Source organism: Cyprinodon variegatus, unplaced genomic scaffold (assembly GCF_000732505.1).
Source record: "Cyprinodon variegatus isolate N-32 unplaced genomic scaffold, C_variegatus-1.0 Scaffold83, whole genome shotgun sequence".
Classification (NCBI taxonomy): Eukaryota; Metazoa; Chordata; class Actinopteri; order Cyprinodontiformes; family Cyprinodontidae; genus Cyprinodon; species Cyprinodon variegatus.
In genome coordinates this window covers 265,990-291,269 of record NW_015150536.1, presented here as the reverse complement: position 1 = coordinate 291,269, position 25,280 = coordinate 265,990, and the positions used below count along the sequence as shown (strand labels likewise).

Below are 25,280 nucleotides of genomic sequence, written 5' to 3'. Positions count from 1 at the left end.
ATATATATATATATATATATATATATATATATATATATATATATATATATATATATATATATATATATATATGCACACCTTAAAGTTGCTTTAAAGTTTTAGACATTGTATTTCCTTTGTGTTACCTAAAAATGCACTTATTGCATGTGAAGTAATGTTTAGGAAACAACACATTAAGTCCAAACTTGAATTACTACTGTAGGTGGTACAGTCAATTTTAGTAAGGACTATACATATATGCTTGGAATCACTCTAGTGGGCAACTTTATTAAATATTGCATACACTGCTTTTGACCAAGTCTATGGAAAACGAGGTGTTGCAAAAAGACATCACTATATTGAAAAATAACCATTAAGCATTACCAATACCATTATGACATAAATAACCATTAATAAAATCATGAACCACTGCAACATCTTCTATGGCAATTGAAGGTAAGTACCCACCAAATACATTTTACTTCCAGCATATATATGTCTCCTAATGCTATAAGTAATGATCACATATAAGAACAATGACTGTCAAGCAAAATTTAGTAAAAAGCAAGTGCAAGTACAGAACCACAGAAAAATACTTATTTGGAGAAGGGTCCTTACATTATGTTAATAAGTACAGAAGTTATCCATTTTAAGTCAGTTAAAACATATCTTTTTAGTTTTGAGGTGTTCCTCTTAGATAACAGGTAGCTAAAGTAAAGAGTAGCGGACTGCTGTTTTCACATTCTTTAAAATTATATATTGAGTGGGTTATGTTGCAAGGCTTGTTTTCTGCTCCAATGTTAATATATTGCTGTTTAAAATTAAAGTAACCATTGTTATGTATTGTGCTGACTGACGAAAAAATGTAACTATTTTTGACAAGCCTGACTTCAACTTTTTTCAGGCGTTCCAGGCAATTATAGCCTCAGTGGCTCTATGCAAATACATTGGAAAGTTGGTAGTCAATAGCAATGTAATCAGTGGTTGAAAAAAGTCAGCTCTTCTCACAGCATTTTTCCCCTTATCAATACACACACTATAGATATTCTTTAGCTGCAAAAATACGTTTTCAAAGGCAACAAAGAATGATTTTTCTTCTAAAAAACAAAAAAAAATGAATAAGAAAACCCTATGATCTTTCACATGTGCAAAGAAAAAAGTACACAAGGACCCAGACAAGAGAGGATGAAGAACATGTATGCAAAAAAAAACAAGGGAAGATAACAGAGAGATGAAAGAAAGAGCAAAAAGGGAGAGAAAGAGTCGTATAAAAGGATCGAAGTGAGTCAAATTGATAAAGAGATAAGTGAGGGAAGAATGCAGCTAGAGTGATAGCACAGAGTGAGAAGGAGCTTGGAGGTGGTAACCAATTACGGAATCTTGGTATGGACACTCATCAGTCGCTCCAGGAAATACTTGTACAATGTTGGCCGTGTTTAAGATTTTCTTTGAAATCTTTGTGCAGTCTCATGTATTATAGCCTGTTATACAGGAAAAATTGGCTGTTAAAGAGTTGAGCAAAGAAGGAACTATATATTTATTTCTACATAAATCTTAGGCTCCGCTAAATTCATGATATTGATCACAATAAAAAATATATACAGTAAATATTTTTTTAATCTTGTTCTAACTTAACCCTGAAAATCTGAAGGTACACATACACTGCAAATCCTTCATCTATACTGTGATGACTAATTTCTTCAAACATACTGTATATCATACATCTTTGATATGCTTTAAGGTTCCACAGAGTTACACAGACCAGACACAAGAAGAAACACATTGGCACTCCAGAGGCCGCATGCTCTGGTTTTCGAATAAACTTCTAAACATATTTTCAGTACTTGAACACTTGCCAGTCAGCAAAAATTCAGTCCCTCAATGACCTGTTAGCCTGCCTCTGAAAAATCCACCTCCTCTCCACCAAATAATTCTAAATTGCACACACCTGTTTGAGGTCGTTAGCTGCATTTACACACCTGTCCTGCCCACCCCATAACAATGCAGTCTTAGTGGGCCTTTGTGTAGCCCAGTAGACCAGAAAATTACAATTTCAAGCAGCTTGCTTCAATGATCTAATTTAGCAATGCCTACTGCAAAGGAGACAGTGATTTGTTATGGAGGCGTGTGCCTGGGTGAGTTATATTTATTCTTGAACGCGGAGCTATGATGACTAATGCCTGTACTAGCGACATACTGTAGGCATGCATCAGCATGTTTGAGTAAATAGGAAAAAATAATCTTCAAAAGCCAACATTTAAACCTACGAGGGCAATAATTAGGCCGCATCTAGTTTAGATCTGGTTTCGGTATATGTGAGAAACTGCTTTGTGGTATATTGGACCCCATGCAGACAAAGCGGCTGCAAGGCTGACCACATTTGAAACCTTCTCCAATACTAGAGTAGTTTGAAGCTACACTAGCCTCCGCTAGGCATTTCTGTCATGATACCTATATCCTCATTAATGGCCAAAATGGAGTGTGTTTGCACATGCAACCCAAGGTGGACATTACCACCCTTAAAATGCATGGGATGAAAACGATAACAAACGTGGACTTCAGAGTTTCTGTTTAGTTTTAGATTTTAAGTATTTGAAGTTATCCTACTTCGCATCAAAATAACATCTAGTTTAGTTTTTTGTTTTTTTTCTGCAAAAAAAAAAAGATTTTGACATATACAGGTGTTAAAAAAAAACTTGATTTGAATTTAACCAAAATTTAAAGTGTTTTTCAATATTACATGGCTAACAGAAACATTGCAGAGACATCTAATCTCCTTACAATGATAAAATCAGTCACATTTTCTGACTCTTAACAAAATGAATGTCAATACAAGATAATAAAAAAACATTTCCACATAGTATCTTGTGACCAGGGCCTTGTGGATGTTCTTACTGAGCGCTAACTCCTACCTGTGAAGACAGATGTGCTGACAAGTCTGCTCTCTTGACTCCCTCTGACAGCATTGATGTTAATCTCATACTCTGTGGCTGGAAAAAGACTAGACAAGGTGTAGTTTGTCACATCGCTGTCGATCATCTCGCTGTCCACTCGACCTGCAGTAGACACCAGATAAGCCAAAACATTAAACATCACTCTCGTCTCACAACTTTTAAATAGTGTTCCTTGTAACTATAGTAACTGCTATCTGGTTTGCTTAACAGACTGAATTGGTGATCAGTGAGGCATTTAATTTAAAATTCAATTAAAGTTTACTGATAAAATGTCATGATTAATTTGCTATAACACAGTGTGTTACCACAAAATGTATCTTGTGTAAGAAAGCAAATGCCATAATCATTTAACTGTAACTGAAACACCGGTGAGCTTATGTAGTGTATATATGTCAAATTTCATGTATTAGGATGGGGTTAGTACACAGATTGTGCTGACATAAAATGCTACCTCTAGCCGACTGGTAGAAGAGCTTATAATATTCAAAGGAAGCCAGTGGTTTGATCCAAGAGATAGTCACTGCATCCTCTGTCACATCTGATACTGCCAGTTCTTTTGGTGGGTCCATTTCTAGAAGAAAAACAGGTAAAAAATAAATAACGTAAGCGACAATAGACAATAAAGACACCATAAAAATATTTCAATATTTAGTTAATTTTTTATTTTAATGCTTAGTCCTAAATCAATGATCCCAAAGTTAAGGGATTCCCTGACATTATTAATGTTATTCCTTGTTAAAAAAAAACAACAAAAAACAGTAATTGCTGCAAAGCAATATCATAAACAATGTACACATAGAAAAAAAAGAAAGAAAAAAAAAATATATATATATATAAATGCAGCTTTAACTCTTTTTTAAGTTTGCTCTGTTAGTTTACAAAGACTGATTTAAACTAAAATTAACATTGAAAATGTAAATTAGAGTGTCTGAAAAAAGGCATAACAGGATCCAAAATACAACGCAAGACGCCTAAAGTTAGTGAAAATAAGTTAGTGATAATAAGTAAGTGAACACAGTCTGAAGAGATGACTAGGTTTAGACATTACCAGACCGCAATCTGGATCAGTGAAAAGACAGAAACTTATATGTAGGCCTAGTTACAAAACTGTGCACAGCAGGAAATAATTTATGAGAGAGAAAACTGTCACAGGGGAAAATGAAGAAACACCAAACCTGGACCCTGACATGCAGTTAGCAAAGATAAACTTATGAAAAAAGGAAAGTGAAAACAAATAAAGTAGGGATATAAAATACGTTAAGGATGTTCAATAAACTAAAAGATATTAAAAAAATACAAGAAACTGTAAAAGCACTAATAATCACAGAATCTTATAAATGACAGTTACAGTATATACCAACTCTTTAATATGAACCAATAAATAAATGCTGAAAGAACCTTCCAAAATAGATGACTATATCCATACAACCGCATTTGATGTTAGCATTTCATGGGTCATGGGCACCAATGTATTAGTTCTTAAAGATGCTATAAATTAAAAATGAAATAGTAAATTAAGAAAAAGTTGTGAAAACAAGCTAAATAATATCTGTTTAAAAATAACTATGACAGTTAATATAATTATTTATTCCATTCGTAAATCATGTTTACGTATAATTCTATCTATTTTTAATTCTTGTAAATTTTAACATTTTTTAATGAAGTTTGAAAACCAACACACACAAAAACTGTTGTGCTGGAGATATAATACTTTCTCTGTCCCAGATCCCAGTATTGTGCTGACTGTGTAAGCTTAGATCAAAGCCCAGTTTGAAGTTAGAACTGACCATTCTAACTATCAAAGTCAGCTCAGAAAAATCTGCTGTTAGAACTGTGACTAAAACATGAAACCAAGCAGCACATTCTAAATGCAGCAAATAAGTTTAATGCGATGCTGAAAGGGAGTGTGAAGCCTCTTCAATGCCCATATTCTAACAAGGCAGATCAAAGTAGGGCCCTGAACTAACTGCAGAGAAAAGAGAGGTGCAAAAAATATTATGAATGTGTCTCCAAATCCCCATTCAATTTCACCCTGGAAAATTTCCCTCTAATATAGGTTAATCTTATATAAAGAGCAGGAGCCCAAAGCTACCGAAGTGTTCTTATTATTAAAATTGGGACTTCTGGCACGTGTTATATACCTTAGTTTTTAATCCTAGCATTTTCCATTTGCTCAATTTCTCCAATTCTTTCTTTCTTTAAATCAGCTTTTTGTTTCTAAAGAGAAAACTAAAATGTTTTTCAAAGAATATAACCCTGATTCTTAGTCCTGAACACAGAGTGGGCTACAATAATTAAATTTGGCATATACTATATTTGGTTATACTGTATCTTATCCATGCATAGCAATTAGACACAGAAGCCCTATTAAAAAAAATGGACTTTGTTACAAGTAAGCTGGCTCCCTGGTTTAAGAGCTGTTTACATTTAGAATGGCATTCTAAACGTAAAGAGAAATTTGACTTACTGTAATCTCGAAAAACAGTGTACTGCTGTATTTAGATGTAATAAAAAAAAAAACTTGAATGCTTTCAATTCAAAAATCCGCTAGTGAAATTAAATGTTGCAGTCATTCATGGAGTTCTCTTTAACCAGCTCTTGTGTGTTGATTGCTGTATGCAGGAAGGATCTTCTGTAGTGGTTTGCCTTGCACAGGATCTGGAGAAGCCTCTGACTGAAGACACTCTGTTGTTGCTTATAAATCTTATTAAGAGGATGCTCACTACTGTCCATAATGTTCTTAACTTTATGAAGAATTTTTTCTTTGAGAAAAATCTCCAGAGTGCTGTTCAAGGAACTCCAGAGGAATTCCTAGAACAGTCATGCTTTATTACCATAAGCTTTTTTTCAAGTCATTGCTACCAGCAGATGATAAGGAAGAGATCACGCTCTCCATAACAGACTTATAAAAGATATGTAGCACCTTGTTGCAAACCCCAAAGGACATAAGACTCCTCAGGAAGTACAGTCTGCTCCGTCCCTTCTTGTAGATGACTTCACAGTTGCATCTCCAGTTGAGTTTGTTGTCCGGTTGAACACCAAGGTATTTACACTCCTCCNTAAAAGATACAGTATGAAGCATTTTGATTCAAACGCCAAAGGACCTAAGCTTTCTTAGGAAGCACAGTCTGCTCTGTCCCTTCTTGTAGATGACTTCACAGTTGCATCTCCAGTTGAGTTTGTTGTCCGGTTGAACACCAAGGTATTTACACTCCTCCACCACCTCCACTTCTTTTCCCAAGATGTGAACAGATTGATCTTGTTCCTCTTTTTTTTTTCTTTTTTCTGAAATCTACAATAACCTCCAGATGATATTTCCACACCATGCCACAAAGCGTTCACTAACTTCTAGTACATCTTTGATGCACCCAATGACTGTAGAGTCATCTGAGCATTTCTGCAGATAACAGGACTCTGACTTTGACATCAAAGGTGTACCGAGTAACAATGAATGGTGAGAATAATGTCCCCTGTGGTGATCCTGTGCTGCTGATTCCTTGATTAGACGGTTGATCCCTCAATCTAACAAACTATGGTCTGTTTGTCAGGTAGTCTTTTATCCAGGCAATTGTTGATGCCTCCACCTGAGTCTTCTGAAGTTTTTCACAAAGTAAGTCAGGCCGAACTTTGTTAAATGCTCAGGAGAAATCAAAGAACATGATTCTACAAGTGCTCTCTGCCTTATCTGAATGACAGTTGGTTTGTTGCAGCAAGTGTATGATGGCATCTTGAACTCCAACTCCACAGGGATAAGCAAACTGCAGGTTGTCTTGATAACTGATTGTTTGCTGAGGTGAACCAACAGATGTGAAATGTCAGGGCAACAGGTCTATAGTCACTGAGGACTGTTGGCTTGTTGAACCGGAACAAAAAGACCCTTTGTAATAAAAAAAATAAAAATCTCTTCACTGAGGAGAATAAAAATAATACTACACATTTACTATAGTTGTCAAACTCACAAAGACCCATAACACTGTTGAACAATCTATTCCAACTACCATTAGTAGTAATGATTTTATAGAATTCTTCTTAAATAAGATTAATCCTACTAATAATGAGATCATGGGCACCCCACCATATATGATTAATTTACCCTTAGTAAAAGATAATATGCGGTAACTATAGAAACCAGCATTTGTTTTGATCTTTTTTTTTATCCAGTTGAGCTTTCAGAGTTATAAAAATTTGTATCTTCATCTAAGCCTCCACTCTGTATTTTAGATCCAAGTCTAACAAAGTAGTCCCGATGAGTTCTAACTAAGTTTTAGAAGTTCAGACTGATCCTTGTTCTGCTGAAGGATTCTTCCTGTTAAAATATTTTTTTTTCTCCACTGTTGCTGGATGCTCGCTCTGGATTCCTATAACCTTCACAAGAGTCAACAACATAATGCAAGTGAATACTGTCATCACATGCTCTTCCAGCAGAAACCTGCAATCAATGATTTGATCCAATAAGCTGGTCTTGCTTAGATAGTGTTAACCTGTCTGACTGTGTGATCTGAATGAAATGTCTCTGTAAACTTGCCTTAAGATGACATGTTGTTATTGGATGGTATATATTCCAAATACTGTAATCTGAATTAAATTGTATTGTAATTAGTATTTACCAACTCATATGTGAATATCTAATTTAAAATCAGATTTTTACAACAAGCTTATACAGATAAAACATAAAAACTGTCAAGGAAATTATTCTATAGGGTAAAATAAATAAATAAAAAATAAAATAAATAAAATAATTTTAATTACAATGAAAAGGGAAGGAATTTATGATTGTTAAGTGTGACCCATTGAATTAAATGTAAAGAAAACATTGAAAAACCTGGAAGAAAATACGAAATGTACAAATGTACCAATTTTTACATAATTCTTCTTGCAGCATTGTTTTTGAATTCACAAGAAACATTGGATCATTAGTCAGACTTCCTGTTGGTTCATAAATTGTCAGTGGTAAGCTTTAGCCATCTGATTTCAGTTGAAAAGAAAAGTATTTTTTGTCTCAAATGAAACAAACAAGAGTCTAACTCTAATTAGAAAAGACCTTCTTCCAAAGCTCTGCAAAACTCAACAGCTCAAAAACGAAAATAGCAGACACAGAAATATGAAATAGTTATTTGCTACTTCAAACATACCCATATATCCATTCTTTTTCCTTTTTTTCACCTTAAGGCACTTTATTCTCAGTTATTCAAATATCAGTGATGACTATGCAACAAATTTGGGTATGTGGTAAAAATTAAACTGTCCATAATTTAAATAAAAAAAAAAAAGATTTTGATAACACAAATGCTTCTGGCGGAGGTGAGGTAAAGTGACTGTGCCATTTTTATATTTTCCCAGGGTTAGGAATCAGTCAAAAAATGATGAGCTCTTACGAACATCACCCTTCACAGTTGATAAATTAATCAGCCAATTCCCTGCTTGGAAAGGGTAACAAATGCTAAACCTGTTTTTCCCATGATACACACAACACATTTCTGACCAAGCAGCTCACCTGTCATGAATGATGCTGTGATTGGCTCAGAAGTATCATCCCCTTGTATTGTGATTAAACTAAACGTGTAGTGAGTGGATGGCAGCAGGCCCTGGACCAGTGACCTCGTCTTGGAGCCATCCAGTGTCACCTTAGAAGTGTCAGTCCCGTCGGCAGAGCTGTAGCTCAAAATGAAGAGATTGGCGGGTGGTGCCGGGGAGCTCCATGACACTAACACTGAATCTGATGTCCCTTCTGACAGGTAAAGCTGGGTTACAGGCCTGATCCCTGGAGGAATGGGGGTTTACAAGTCACTAGGTAGCTTTCAAGAACATGTTAATATTCCAGCGGTGAATGAGAAGCACTAAGGTACAAACAGCTGCAGGATGAATGAATATAAATGTCAAAGCCATGCAGTGATGGATGAGAGCTCTCCAAGATGATGTAATAGATTCTTTATAATAAAGTTGAGAAGATTAGCCTTAATGAACAAGGTGATTCAGAGCAAACTGCAGTCATGTGGCAATGATGATTTAATTGGTCATGAAATTGAGAAACTAATAACATTATCCAGAATAATGATGAAGATCTGAAAGTACTTTGACAGCATGATAGCAGATGCTGCTGTCATGTGTGACCTGAACAGGAGATGCTGTAATGTATACAAATCCCCACCAAATGCAGGAAGAGTTTAATTTGATTAGCCAAGTTTGGATTCATATATAACAGGATAAATATGGCAAGAATATCTTCCCCTCAGCTGATTCATCTAAATGAAATACACTGTGGAGATCTTTTGCCATCAGTCATTGTATTAAACCTGCACTGTTATTACTGACCTGCTTTTGCAATGTCTCTGTAAGCTGCAAGTTTATATCTTTCACAAGTTTCTTGAACCTTAGCTAGAACACTGTCAGCAGAATTATGTGTTCTACAAAGAGCTTTTTGTCTTATTCATTATTTCTTAATTGTCCTTGTTTAGAGTAGCAGAGGAAGATGGTAAGCAAAAGGTGACCCACTTCTCTAAGAATGATGTTGTAAGATAAAGTTGTGTCTTTGGAATGTCACTTAGATGTTCTAAATAAAATTAGCCTGGATATGATGCAGTGTTTTTTATCAAATAAGAGGACAGGAAATCCTTAGAGAGTTGATATAAAAGTAGAAATATTGGGACACCTGAGATTAACACCATATGTTTGTAACACCCCGAGGTATCCACAAAGACATGGACTGGACTCATCCTACCCACTACAAGCACAAAGTAATATATCAGCCGATCATTCATAATTTACAGCTAAATAAAGGTCTCGATAAATTTTTAACCTTATGTTCTACTAACAATACTAAAAAAATTTGTTCCAGGCATACAGTATCTTCAAACATCTGTAGGTGAGCACTAATGGGACCATAAAAAGGAAGTGGAGCAAATATAAAATCATAAAACTTCTGAACATGAAACAAAGTCAGTTTAAATATTTTTCCGAAATAAAAAAAATATATATATCTTTAACTGTTTTAAGTGTCTAAGATATTGAAAGGCTGTTGATTTTAAATTCAACTGTATTTCAGTATTTTTATTTAGGGCTAACAGTACGTCTCAAACAACTACTATATACTGTTTACAAGGGCTGCAGCGATTAGTTGGCATACCTAACAATATTAACCATGAAACACAATCGATTAAATACGTCAAAACATTTTTTTTAATTAAAATGGCTGCTTGTCTCAATATGGCTGATGAGTTTGAGTAAGTTAAAGCACTCTATCGCATGATTCTCAGTGGTTTAGAGGGCAGTAATGTAATGACAGGGACTAAAGGGGAAAAAAGTGAGTTAAGCTTCATAAACTTTTTTCTTGAGCTATCACAAAGCAGATCTTCATGCTCAACTCAGATTTTTTTGACATAATCTTTCATAACACTGAATAAATTCGACCCATACCAGGCTGCAGTCTAAACCGCAGACGAATGTAGACGCCACATAGGCAAAACACAGAATTAATGATGGATGTGATTTTCACTAAAAGTGTTAATTAAAGCATTGTTGAAAAAAAAAATAGAGAATGCCAGTGTCTCTATGTTATTAAAGTATTAAACAACCGGAGCTGACAGTATAATGACTCCGTTATGAACAAAGAAAGTAAGCAAAGATAGCACAACTATTAGGAACACACATTTGCAAAGCATCACTGAATGCTGCTGCTGTAAAGAAGGCCCATTTTAAAAGTGAAATAAAATGCGGCATGACCATTCAGGCTGATTCAAGTTTTGAAGAAATATTTAATAAATATCATTTTAAGTACGACATAAAGACAAAGCTCAGATTTTTTTTATTTGGGGGGGGGCAGAGTGAAAAAATTTAAAATTAGTTGTTCAGAATAAAGTGAAAAAGTCAGACATGAGTCGCATATGGGCAAAAATACTAGATTTGGGTCGATTTCCCTGCAGTGTAGAATGATTTAAGGTGAGAATCTAACCATGTGAAGCAATCACCCCACCCCCCCATCTCTTGTATTACATCTTGTCCCAGACAAAGTTAACTTAAATAAATACCAGATCCACTGACTTCTAATAAAATAAAACACAGACTTCAGCAGGAACACAGCTGGGGCCTGTATGTCAAAGTAATTTCAATAAGTGGACTACAGGATCTCTTGTAACTAAATTTAGGAAGACCAACATTGCTACAAAGTGGCAGAAACAACTTGTTCAAATATACAGTAAAAATTATTAAAAATGTCATGCTCATGTTTAGTAGAGAAACTTTTAAATTAAGGAATCAACTTAAAGTAATCTTTCAAACAGAAGAGTGAATACTGAATATTTTTAATTGTTTTAATTTCTGTGGGTTATTTGTTGAAAACATGTTATTATCAATAAAGCAATACAATATGTGCAGGAATAAATCCAGGAGCACAGACAGTGTCAATCCACAGAAAGTCCCTGGCATCTGTTATTGGTTTTTAGGATTACAGGTGTATCTCAGTGCAGACATCTTTAGCCAATAGGGCAAACAATGGATGAAAAGATGACAAGCCACATCAAAAGGCTTACTCTGACTCTTTTGATCCACATTTTATCTTATTCTCCTCTCTGCAGGTGATTAAATTGGAGTTACCACGGTTAGGAGAACAGAATGACGAGGATGATGATAATGTAGTGATAGCGAGAACTGCCAGTCTGCCATGAGGGCAGCAGTGAACAAGAAAGCAGATGATGATAATGACAGGAGAAGACAGCGGTGCCCATCATTTGGACATCATCCTTTGTGTTTGCAAAAACCACATGAAGCTTTTTACAAAAGCATCAAAGACTCTACAGAGGTGAGAAGAGTGACAGATGATCTGATGTGTGATTGGTTGGACAGAAAGAATGGCATCAAGCTGAGAAAGAAGACAACAGTGTAGCAAGGCAACTGTGAGGCCACGGTATTGCACATATGCAGTTGAAACAAATACATTTACATGCAAAACAGAGGTGCAATAAGAAAACACTTGTAACGAGCTCATTAACTGACTTGAATAATTTACCTCTGCTAATTGCTTCTTTAAAGCCTTAAAGGTCCTGTTTTCTTTTAGCATGAATCACCTTACCTGCAGCTAGACTTCAGTTCATTATAATCACCTTCTGCATGATTATGCAGTGGCCATACTTGGCTGATCTTGTTGTATTTATCTATGAACCGATTTTTCTTTGACATATTTTGGTTGATTCAAAGGATGTAAAGTGATACTGGCTAAATAAGTTTCTGTAAAACTGAGGAAAATAAGCAACAGAAGCCTTTTTTGTTTTTTAAAGAAAATGTTTCTTAAGAAAGCTTTTAAATTGCATGTTATTTTCAAATTTTCCAAAAGTGTGACTTAGATGTTTGACTGACCTAAATTCTGAGCAGCAAAATCTGACATTTCTCTTTACCTGTGTAGGCATCTATGGTTGCTGCGGTGCTCTGCTGCCTCCCTCTATTTGCTGCTACTGTAATGGTATATTCAGTTCCAGGCTCCAGGTCTGTCAGGGTCGTGGTTGTTATGTCTTTAGGTACCGTCACCTAGAACAGAAAGAATAAGGTTAAGAGCAATAACAACCTACATTTCCTCTTATCGGTACAGAGTACAATGTAGATGTCATTAACATATGAGTAATTGCTCAGTAAACTGGCTCACATTTGTTGTGTCTTTTACCTTAGTCGTAATGCCAGAGGAGGATGTGTAGGTGACCCTGTAGTGGTCAATTGGACCTTGGACTACACCCCACACCAGAGTGATGGAGTTGTCTGTGGAAGCTGTCACAGTTAAATCCATGGGTACATCCAGACCTATAATACCAGAGGGCAAACATGATTTCATTACATCCAGTAGTGCTGAGAAACAATTTCCACCCCACAGATCTGAGACAGGATTTTACGGGAGAATATGACTGTTATTTTCCCCCAAAAATCTATTTTCATCTGTTCAAACAACAGACACTGCATAACAAATAAAGAAGCCTTTACTGTTAATGTTCTCTTAAACCCAATGTTATTTGTTTGCCTCTACTTTCTTCCTGCTTGGAGTCGTGCTGCAAAATTACACTTATTTCAGGAAAACCTGGATATAGATACTCTTATGCAAAGTAGGAATAAAATATTCAAAGCATAATGCTTAATTTTTTTTTCAAATCTTTAAAAATGAATATACTTTTTAGTGTTGGTTTATAAATCTTAAAAAAAAAACTGCAGGGTAATTGGAAGTTTTTTCAATTTCCTTTTCAGTTCTGATATTATGAGAAACAGGAGATGTATCACATAATGTATTTTCAAAAGAAAGTATTTCACCAGTTCTTCCAAAACATTAATCGTTTAAAGCCTAAATCATATTATAATTGTCAAAAATTTATTTGTTTTAGATTTGTCATTTCACATTCTGACAAATAAAAAATAAACTCAAATACTGGGTTTACTTGGATGATTTATTTGTATCGCTTGTGATAAATTAGGCATTTCCTTGTAATTTATTATAGATTTTCGGTTCTGTTCCTGTTATTGTATAAGTCAGATTTTTATGAGCATAAACAACACGCTGATGATGTAAAGGAGATAAATTTAAATGAATCCTGTTTTTGAAGTTTCCTCACCAGATACCGAAACAAAAATACTAAGACAGCAAGTAGCTACTTTTAAAGAAACATTACCTAATGGTGTGACAGAATCAGAGCCTTCACAACCTTCAAAGTGAAAAGACTTTGAGGAGATAAAAAAATTATCTTAGTTTGCCAATTGTAAAACCAACATGAGCATATAAGAGTCTATCAAAACTATCAACTAGAAAGGTTAACAATGCACCCATCTGCACTGACATTTCAAACAGGTGAAAGTTGAATCAAGCTTGTTTTTTTTTCTGCTCTCAGTCAAACGACTCAAAGCACAATAGACATTTAAATGTCCCAGAGATGAAAGGAAAGGGCCATTAGTGAAATGGCATGGATGATTACAGATTTGAAAAGCTGCACTAGGATGTTTATTTATTTCCCCAAACTGTTCAATTACTCTATAAAATCTTAATTTCTACAAACCTCCATAAATTACCTATGTTAAATTTGTGGTAGCCAAACTGCACATCTTATTTATAAGGTCTCTTATAGTGACCATTATTGATTGAAACATGAGTACTCAGGTCATGTGTAGCAGTGTGTGTTTATATACAAATAGGTCAACTTACTTGTTGTAATGCTGATATTTCCCAAGAAAATATTCACTATTGTAAATATGCAGAAGTTGCTCCCTGTTTTATCACAGTGAATCATGAAGTATTTTTTTACCCACCTGTCCTGGCATTCATCGTCGCAGGCGTACTTTGGTTGATACCTTTCATGGCAGAGATTCCAATGCCGTACTCAGTGCCCGGCAGCAGGTCTGGTGCACAGGGATGGAGAGAGAAGCAGAAAATTCAACAACCAATACATCAAACTCTAGCAAGCTGTTTTACATTTTCCTCATCACAGAAATGCGACACCTAGAAGAAAACATTTTCCATAACAGCTCTAGAAGAAATACTAAGGTGATGGGGACATTTGCATTGACATTGTGGTGATTTTGGTAGAGATCTGTTTTTGTCAGTTCCATCATTTTGGTTGAATTTAGCTGAGCTGTTTCAACTCCTGAGCTCCAGAAATAAAGATGAAGAGATGAGCAATGGAAAATAAAGTGGGCGAATGACAGATTATTAGAGAGACTCAGGGAGAGAGAAAATTAGAGTGGCAGAGAAAGAACGTGGAGAAAGTATTGATTCGAGTGGCCTAAAGATATAACAAAGGGGCCCTTTGTTTCTGTTCTCATACAGGTTTGCAGCACCAAGACCTTTCAAAAAGAAAAGAAATCCCAGCTGATCCATCTTTCTGACAGCCGTTCAATGTGTCTGCATTTCTGCAGATACAATCAGTAACCCATCAACAAAATGTTAGCAGCAGAGATAATCACACCATGTAAAACATATTCTCTTTGTGACATCTTCAGTACATATTAGATGCACTGTGATAAGACTGACGGCTGGAGAAAAAACAGGGAGTGAATCACAAGACCTCTGCCGATGTTAGTAATAAATAATTCAGCAGGACTTTAAACACTTTTTTTTAATCTGCACTTACCTGTAAGGTTAGTCTTGGTGGTGGCACCCTCATTGCGCGGCACAATCACCTTATCATACTGATCTCCTGCTAAGGTGCTGTACACCACCTGATAGGCTTCCACCTGTATTTCAACATTTTGCAGAAACACAAATGTGAATGAAATAATAAAAACAATATATATATATATATATATATATATATATATATATATATATATATAAAATAAACAGGAAAGCTTTATATTAAATTATCTACAATAAAATGAACAAGCAAGACCTTGCAGTGTCTTATTCTGTGGAAAAAAGATTAAGCTGGGAGTCAGTCAGCAGGTATGTTATCTTTATAAAGCCTATCAAGGACAGATGAGTTAAGTTCTGCAAGACACCTCAATGGAATTGTTTCTCTATAGTTACATCCTAAACTGTTACAACATATAACCACATTTTATTTAGTTGTTTTTTTTTTTTACTTGTATGTATCGTGGCTTGGTTTATCCTCTATGCTCAATTTATTATGAGGGATATTTATTTTATTGATCAATGAAAGTCAATAATAATGATTTGATTGTGGTATACATTTTTTTTATGTTACTGAATAAAAAAATGCTCTGCGACTGTTTTTAAATCTATTGATATAATGATAAAGCATTTAAAAAAAGAGTAAAAAAAAATTTCCAGCCAAACAACCAAACACAATGTTTAAAAAATTTTTGTCACAAAAGCAGATAAAAACAAAAAAAATATTCCAAAAGGTATTTCATTCAAAGTATATTAGTGACCTATCATGAAGTTAACTGTGGGTATTTAAGTTGTAAATTTTACAACATAAATACCTAAATTTTCAAAATCTCCTAAATATACTACAGAGACCGATAATGTCAAATGCAATAAAGTATTCCAAAGCAAATGAGCATTTGCATGGAGTTAAAGCATGAATGCAGGTGATTTAATCCAGATAAAGGTTAACATTTTTATTCAAATTCAAATTTAAAAAAAGAACGTTTAAAAAGTCAGTTAATGCAAATTGTTGGGATAGAAAAAAAAACTGTAAGTATTAACATAGTTTTAAGAATTTTCTTTCTTCAAACTTACAACTAATTATAGATCTCTCCAACATCCCTGAGGGGAATTGACAACCCTTGATCAACAGTAATAGCCTCAATATCCTTACAGTCAGATATTCAGTGTAAGTCGTGATTATCCATAACTTGGGTTAATCTATTTTCCACATAATTAAACTTAATCTCCCTGCTTGCAATTAGTTCCGAAAATCTTAAATGTTCTTGTTTTTTTTAAGTCAACTGCATAAAAAACGACTGTTGCTTTTCCTGTCTGTCGATGAATTGTTTTAAATTAGGCAATGCTCAGTGCTAAAATCAACAGATGTTTTACTTTAATCCGATAAACAGATAATTTCATAAGCAAAACAGAGGTTGCAGAACTAACATCTAAATGACTAAATCCTCTTATCCTGAGATGAATCCCACAGCCATCAATCTCTTAAAGTGGTTGAAAGCAAATTGAGACAAATGGATTAAATCTGCCTCACGTCTCTTTACCTCAGCCTCACTGTTATCCCATTCAAGCTCGAGGGTAGTGGAGGTCTTGGACACAAGCCGTAAGTTCTTGGGGGCATCAATCTCTGAGAAGAACGATAAAGCTGACAATGTTGGGAACACAGAGACCGACTCTCAGAGATTTTGAGCAAGGAAATATATGAACAGTTTAAAAGCTTATCACAAACAGATAAAGGTAGAAATACCATACCAGATTTAAGTTAAGGCTGACACTTGAAATGTCTTTAAAGCATTTTCTGATAAATATTTGCAATTTCATTTTAAATTCTCAAGTCCACATCAATTCTTGTTAAACTATAGCTGAAAAATAATACACTCCAATACCTTTTTTTGTAGATTTATGTGTAAAAGGTTGTATTTTTCATCACTATTGGCAAAGTAAAGACATGTATGACCTAGAACAGCTTTTAAAAGCCGTTTTGTCCAAAGCAGATAAACAATGAAGCATTCACTATAGGCCGTTGTACCATAACTCTCGATGCTGCCTTTGAGGCATGCACAGGAGATGGACACCCAGCATCACTACATCTGTTTGCTGTCAGACCTCACCGGTTGTAAATTCAGTGGAAATAGATCCGCTTTCATTTCCTTTCCTTACTCCGCTTACTGACACCTCATACCGTGAACCAGGACGTAAGACCTATAAAATAGTAGAAACCAAATGCATCTGTTTAGGTTAGTAACATGTCTTTTCTACATTTCTAACACAGATGGCAAATAAACCATGAGATTGGAGTCTAACACAAACACAAAACAAATATGAGGAGGTAAAAATCTAGTTTCTTTCTATTATAAAAAGCTGAAACACACATTATAATAGAATCCATTATGAGTCCTAAAAAGCATCACAAACCCACCTGTAATGAGTACTGGGTGAGGGTGGGCTGAAGCCGGAAGGTGGTCCGTGGTCCCTCTCCTCCCACAAGGCCATAACGCAACACAATCTGATCAATCTTTGCTTTTGGTGGAGTCCATTCCACAAATGCTACAGTGTCTGACACATCACGCACTATCAGCTGAGTCGGGCCATCAATCACTGCAAAACAGCATCAAAAAATGTAAACAAATCAGGAGTTCTCTTGTCAAGCTGAGCAATAACTGCAAACTGTGGCAACCCTACTTAGTGTGGCAACATATTTTTTTTATTTTTTAAAATTAAAGGGTAAGAGACAATCAAGCCAGAGAAGAACAAATAATTTCCCTTTATGAATAGGGAGGGCGACCAATAGCAGTCACAATGGAATTGTCGAATTACATAGCTGTCAAACTGTAGTGAAAGTTGATTTTAGTTAGGCTTTATCTACAGTAATGGTAGGCTACCTATAAAGAATTTTGTTACAAAATATTTTCCCTTAAATAAAAAGATAATAAAGGCTGTAAGCAGGTTTGGGTGGCCCTCAAACCTTAATGCTGTTTAAATGGGTCCTAACAGCGGCTATTCTGCATCACCACCTAATTGACTCTGATTAGCTTCCAGCACAGTTCCACACATCACCACCTGGCAGTACAATAAGTAAGCTTTATATCCTGTTCAGTGGCATAATGGCTCAGTTTAGGACTGGTGCAAAGGGCTTAAGCTTTTGTAGAGATAGAATGGTAAATGGCCTGTACTTATATAATGCTTTTTTAAGTCAAGAGGCTGGATCAAAGTGCTTTGCACTACTTCAGTCATTCACCCAATCACTCACACACTGATGGTCGCGAGCTCACTTAAAGAAGTGCCACCAGTCCTTCTGACCACCATCAGTAGGCAATGTGGATAAAGTGTCTTGCCCAAAGACACAATGACACTGAAAGGAGCCGGGGCTTAAACCGCCAACCCTCCGATTGCAGGACGAACTCCTTCATCCGACGCCACTGTCAACCAATGAACCTACCTTATGGAAAGATTAATTAAGATTTTTGATTAAATTTGTAAAAAAGGTACATGACGTTATTATTATTGGACAAAGTTTGATGCTTCTATTGATTAATATTGAATACAACAATTTATCGTAATACAACTGCAACCTTTGATGTCTGTAGATGGCATTTTTTTATTTTTTATTTTTGGGATAGACCAACTAGTATATTGAAGGCTATGATATACAATTGAGAAGTGGAATTAAAAAATATATTTTTGTTATTTTAAAAATTTGAGAAGTGTCCCTTGAATGTTTATTAAATGCTTCTGTGGCAATTATGTCATCAAAAAATTTGAGGATTTTCTCAAGTAGCGTAGCACAATTTCAGTAAAATTCAACCTCCAATTTCTGTCAATAGCTGTTTTACACAAAATGGATTGAAGATGTCGACATCAAGATTTTTTCAAGTCTTGCAATATTTTCTCTGCTGGCTTTTAGTCTAGGATTTAGCTTGGATATCTGAAAAAATATGAATATGCTTTAATCCAAAGCACAATTTTTTGTGCTTGCTCTTTATTGCTTTTGTTTGGCTTTTATTGATTACATACGATTAAAATAAGGAGTTGGTACCTGTAAAAGGATAATTGCTTCTGCAAAGCACGTTATGCTTTTGTAAAAAATCAAGTCTGGGGAATATAGGTCCCTCTCACCAATTTAATCATTCTCCATTCCTTTGTTATAAATCAAATCCAAATGTATTTTGTGAACTCCAATATAAACTAGCTAAATTTTGAATATCTAGGGTGTGATATCTCTTTTTTTTTTTGCCTATAATAACAAACTCCATTAGACATATCATAATAGGTTTATATATTGTTTTTCCATTTTTATATGGATTTACTTTGCATACCTTAGCCTCTACATTTAAAAGTTGAACAGCACTCTATAAAGTGCTACACATTGATAAAGCGTAGTCACAAACATGTCTTACAGTGGTCTTTTTCTTACTATCTCTGAGCACCTGAGATATAAATAAGTCTCAAATTTTAGGCTTGACATATTGCAGGTCCACCCTTATCCTTTATGTATTAGAAATTGGCCCCTAGGGTCTCGTCCCAGAAAATAACCTGAGGAAGGCACTTGCTGGGAACCATCCGCCAAACCAGCCCTGCTCTCCCTCTGGGTTTACTTCCTGACTCCTTACGGTGCTCGCTCCATCTCCAAGGAGGGATAAATCTTTGTTATGAATAATTTAGGAACTTCAAATTTGTCTTTTCCCCTTTTTTTTATCCAGTATGGTGTCATGCAGTGAGCTACCGTAAAAAATTAATGAGGAGATGACATGAATTATTAATCGATACCTAATTACAACCACCCAAAAAACTAACATAGACTTGACAGGAAATTGATGGTGTTTTGACTGCAGATGTCGGCTTCTGAATTGTTATGGATGAGATTTGGATTGGATCTTTTATCCCTAAGTAGTGTCTTCTTTGTGGGGATAGGAGCCTACATGTTAGATTGCTCTGGAGACAAAAATATACCAAGTAAAGTAGCGGTAATTTTAAATGTCTGTATAGTTAGGATGTGTGTCTTTGGGTTTTTTCTTTAACATTGTCTTTATTATCCTTAAGTTGTAGATTCCAACACAGACTTTTTGGTTAGTTAAGTATAAATATTTTTCTGCAATTCTCAGTGATGCCTGTTTAGTGAATCATTAAGACTCCTTTAAAATGATTATAAAAATCATAAAGGAAAACAGACATTTTCTCTAGCTTAATTACATACAGCCATATTCTAAATATTAGAATATAAATGAAAAGTTAATAATTTTGAGGAATGTACTTCAATAAGCCATTGTCGGGGGGGGGGGGGATTATTGTAAAATATCCTACATTATATGGATTTACGGGTACATTTTGGAGACTTAAGGGCTAGTTTTCCTCCCGCAGCAGTGTGTCGCAGTGAGCTTGTCGCAGATATTTTTGATTTATGACCAATATTGAAGCGTGGTCTGTGCTATGTTATTCCACAGCACAACGCAAGAGGGACAATTACAAACTCGCTGTAGATATGGCCTAGGTGTTGAGGGAGTGGGGGCAAGTTTGTGACAATGAGGGCAAAAAAGAGCAGGGATCCAGGGGGAAAAAGGGTCCCAGCATTCTCCCGCACCTCGTTCTTCTAGCTGGTCCATCTGCATGAGTCAGATTCTGATAGAAAATGTGATCTCATACACGTTAGCAGATGAGTAGACATTCATAGCTCCAGCCTTATCAAAATATTACACTTCGTTCTTAACTGAAGGACTCAGCTCTCATTCCATTTCCAAATGTTTGCCATGTACAGAATGAATATTATAACTGTATATCCAGGCAGAGGAACTGTCTTAATTAAATAATTTTTGTGGAAAACATCAGTTCTGACACGCAACAGGCAGCCAATACCAAGGTGTAATAAACTCACACATCTTAAGTGATAATTTTCCTATCAGATGCCTCCTGTCTGCGGAACTGTCTGCGGTCACCCACAATTTTGGAGAGGTGCAGCAGAGTATCTGCAGAAGAGGCGGGGGCGCATTTGCGTTCACTGCGTCACATATTCTGAACACCTGGTTTATGAGTATAAATCAGCCTTTAGAGGTACATTGTGAGGACTTAGAGGTACATATGGATGCAATGGGTTGGAACATGCCTTATTTTGTTTCTGTCTCTGGACCGGCAATAGCTGGGGCAACTGTTGGGGATCTAGTTGGGGTTACGAGAGGAGGAGCAGTGTGTGGGGGATCTTTGCTTGAAATGTTCTGAGGTTCCATGTCAGTAGTATGGCTTAGTTGGACATAGGTGTATCACAATTTCTTGACCTCCTCTGGCTTTCAGATTGACTTGGATCAGAAGACTCCTTCAAAAGTTTGTCTATCTGATCTCAATCATGTTGACTGCAGATTCCTTCCCAGGTGGTTTAATGTTTTCAGGGGACAATCTCCCAACTCCGCTGGAAACCCACATCCACTTGGAAACAGGATAGCAGCGTTGGTAAGGTTTTTGGGTACCATGTGCCTTTCTCTGTGCCTCTCTGACATAATAAATAATGGTTTGGGAAATAACCCATGCATGCATAGGGAGAATATGCAAACTCCATATAAAACCCTAGACATTCTTGCTGCAAGACAATAGTCTACAAACTTTTCTTTAAAAAAAAAAAAGTCCAGCTCAATACATTCAGCTCTCAGGTCTGACATACCAGTGTGGGCATGTATTTATAAAGTGAATTCTCACTGCAAATGTCCAACTTACACTTAATCATACTTACAAGTTGTGAAAGTAGCAGTGACTGGCTGGCTTCGACCCTGCTCTCTAAGAGCAACCAGGTTGACTGTGTACTCCTCCCCAGGCCTCAAACCCGTCTGAACAAATGAAGTGATGGTGCTGGGCAGCTGAGCTGTCATGCCACCATCATTGTCCTTTAAAATAAAAGATACACAAAAGATAAGATAAGATCATACTTTAACATAAGATAATATTTCAATAGAAGATTAAAAAGTCCACAATAAGAGAGAAGTTTTGGTGGTTGAATTATGAGGTAAATGTCCAGAAAAAAATGTTTTTATTACTTCTTAACTGTTTGATTGTTTAGGACATTAAATTCTTAAAATATATTACCTTGCAAAAATGTGTGTGCAACAATATGTTTCAGGTTGTGTTCTGCAGAGGCAGCACTCTGGGCAATTGTAAAGGACTGTCAATCATCAGCACAGAGGCCCCAGCTACATCCAGCTGTTCTCAAACAGTCCATGTTGCAAATTCACTTCCTGCTGACAGATGTTTTACCTGCTACTGTTCCATGAACCTCAACCACTTACACTTTCAAGATTTTTATCTGTTACACCAGTAAATACTGTGACTCTCTGGCAATGCATTACCATTTAAAATTGTAATTTAGGAAATGGGTTTCTTTGCAGGACATACTCAAAAAGAGGAAGGACTATATTTTATTCTTTTAAAATGATAAATGTTAACAGATTCACTGACCATATCAATGAGTTTAGAAGTTCAGATTATTGTTGTGTATGGTATTATTGATTTGTGTCCGCTTACAAGAAATTTAGTCAGAGCTCCCACCCCAAAAGGTCAATGTAAAGGTTTCTATCTAGAAGTTGTTATGGTTTTAGAAGCTAAACATTCATACGTAGGAAACAAATATCAACTTATAGCCAGACATTAACAATGTGTGAAACTAAATATTAACATGTTTTGGCTCTTAATTCAAACTCTACCATTTCCACAAACATGCCCTCAGACTAAACCTAACACCATAATAGTACAACCAGTGCTTTTTCTATTTTGATTATTAACATTTGCAAAGAAAAAAAAATCCTGAGTTTTACTCTTCAAACTCATTCTAAGGGAGTACTGTATACATTTTATCATCATCAGTTCTCAGGAAAAAAAAAAAAAAAAAGTTCCCAGGAAAAGACTTTCAGGTATTAGGAAATAAGTTGTCAGCTCTCAGGAAATAAAAAAAGTTGTCAGTTCTAAAACCAGTAAGTAAAAAAACTTTTAAACAGAGAACTTACCAAGTCAGAACTGAATGTTCTTTTCAATTGTCTGAATTGTACAGTAACTCGTAAGCATTTTCCAGTAACAGAACTGATTACTGCCACTGAATCAGTCATCAGAAACACTACATGGCAAAGGCAAAAGTGAAAGAACTTGGGTTGAAAGTTACAGTTGCTCTCTCTAGTGCAAAATTGCCCTCTTCCAACATTATCACACAGGTTACCTCTAGATAATGATAAAAACATTCCCATTTTGCCAGCAGACACAGGCAGATGGTACATCTGAAAGACAGGACCACTTTAATTCCTAACCTGACCTGTCGGACCTCTGCCTATCAACCACATACTGTACTTCAAATACAGGGATAACTGTTACCAACAGAAACATGAGTGCACTATGGCTTCCCCAGTTTTGGCCATTGTTGCCAATATCTATATCGAGATGATGGAGAGTAGAGTACTCAGCACATACAAGGAAACACAACCATCTCATTAGTTCAGACAAGTGGTTGACAACTGGGTCAAAATCCAAACTCAGGAAGTTGAGGCATTCCCCAATCATATCAACACATTGAACAGAAACATCAAGTTCATCAGGGAGCATACCAAAAAAAAAAAAAAAACGTGTTGCCCTTTCTGCACTCTGCTGTGCATAACAAGGACAATGGAAGCCTTAATTCTGAGGTTTACCCGAAACCTACCCAAACATAAAGGCCAATACCTTCATTTTGACTTGCATCACCCACTGGAACATAAGCTTTCTGTGATCAGAACTCTGAGTTAACAGGCCAACAGTATTCCCTCAATTACAGAGGAGAAATAAAAGGAAAAATAAACACCTTAGGAAGTCGCTTGAGGCATGTGGTTATTCGTTAACTGGGCATTTGTGAAGTCGGCCACAACAGTTAGTAGGAAGAACAATGCTGCTAGAAACACAGCATAAAACAAAGGGATGCAAAAACATTTTCATATGTGTCAGGAATTTCAGAGAAACTCAGAAGGATTTTCTGCAAGCACAACATACCGGTGAATTTCAAACCTAACAACACACTCAGACAAAAACTTGTTAAAGACAGGACACCCAAACCTAAGCTGAGTGGCGTTGTGTATGAAATCCAGTGCAGTGAAGAATGTAAAGTTTCTTATATTGGAGAAACCAAACAATAACATCAACGCATGGCACAGCATAGCAGAGCAAGCAGCTTTGAAGAACTTTGAAGACCAAAGTGCTCAGATTTTGGACAGGGAGCACATCTGGATTAAAAGAGCCACCAAGGAAACTATCTTTGTGAAAAGAGTAAAGCTGTCATTACCACAGAGGTGGAAGACTGCGGTTTTAGCTTCCAAGCATTTATAATTCAGTCATGGAACTCATTCCCAAGTTACATAAACACTCCCATTATGATTCAAAAGACCAATCACAGAGCCCTTGTACAACAATGGGCTCCAACAATCCCGTTGAACAAAGGGTGGCTATTTGATTAGTGTCTGACTTGGAATATGTGCGGCAGGATGGACCTCCATGTTGCTTAAATACAACAACGCTCGACCTAGATTTTGCTCTGGTGCGAGCCAACATAATTGACTAAGACTCCTGGATTTCAAAACGTCATAAAAAAAACTGTTTGAAATACAGGTTTCCTTCAAATTTAAGCCTGTTTGTGGTAAGCTCTTAGAAAAAACTCTGTCCGTTCTCAGGTGTTTGGAAAAACAAATAGCTCTTTTTCAAAAGAAATTCTGTGAAATTGTGACCACCTGGATACATATTTGAGTTTAAAAAAAGCAATGCTGCACCCTAACTGCAGGGAGCGTTATCACAGATCCTTCCTCCCAGCAGTTCTAAGACTATAAGCACCACTATTCCAAATAACCTTAATAAGTTGTTACATTCATGCCGATGTTGCACAGTTTCTATCTTACTTAGTTAAATAACATGCTGCTATCATTTTGCACATCTCTGATGTTGCTGCTATTTTCAAATATCCATTACTGTAGAAATGTCCATATCTTTATATTAGTTATTTATTCTCCAGGTGCAGAGTTTTATATTGTTAAAACACTTTATAGCACAGTATTTTATTATTTATGTTTTAACTTTTCACTAGTATGTTATTATTCTTTCCTGTTTTTCTAAGTTGCACATTTGTGTGACCATTTTCTATAATCTTTTTGCTGCTGTAAACACCAGCATTTCCCCATTGTGTGAAAATAAAGGAATTTTCTATTCTATTATATTCTATTCTATTATATTCTATTCTAACATTCTCGCCTTAATGGTTTTTTTTTTTGGGTGGGGGAGGT

At 35.8% G+C, this 25,280-nt stretch overlaps 1 protein-coding gene across 1 annotated transcript in view; it reads right to left on the bottom strand.

Moving 5' to 3' along the window:
• tnr (tenascin R) overlaps nt 1-25,280 on the bottom strand; it is a 240,956-nt gene that overhangs the window by 54,298 nt on the left and 161,378 nt on the right. The window contains exons 11-21 of the mRNA XM_015373217.1: nt 21,734-21,884; nt 17,438-17,616; nt 17,130-17,220; nt 16,563-16,645; nt 15,023-15,125; nt 14,202-14,291; nt 12,583-12,716; nt 12,320-12,449; nt 8,428-8,694; nt 3,385-3,504; nt 2,892-3,035 (exon numbers count right to left, since the gene is read on the bottom strand). Coding sequence (XP_015228703.1) covers nt 2,892-3,035; nt 3,385-3,504; nt 8,428-8,694; nt 12,320-12,449; nt 12,583-12,716; nt 14,202-14,291; nt 15,023-15,125; nt 16,563-16,645; nt 17,130-17,220; nt 17,438-17,616; nt 21,734-21,884 — 1,492 coding nt within the window. The remainder of the gene's footprint in view (nt 1-2,891; nt 3,036-3,384; nt 3,505-8,427; nt 8,695-12,319; nt 12,450-12,582; nt 12,717-14,201; nt 14,292-15,022; nt 15,126-16,562; nt 16,646-17,129; nt 17,221-17,437; nt 17,617-21,733; nt 21,885-25,280) is intronic.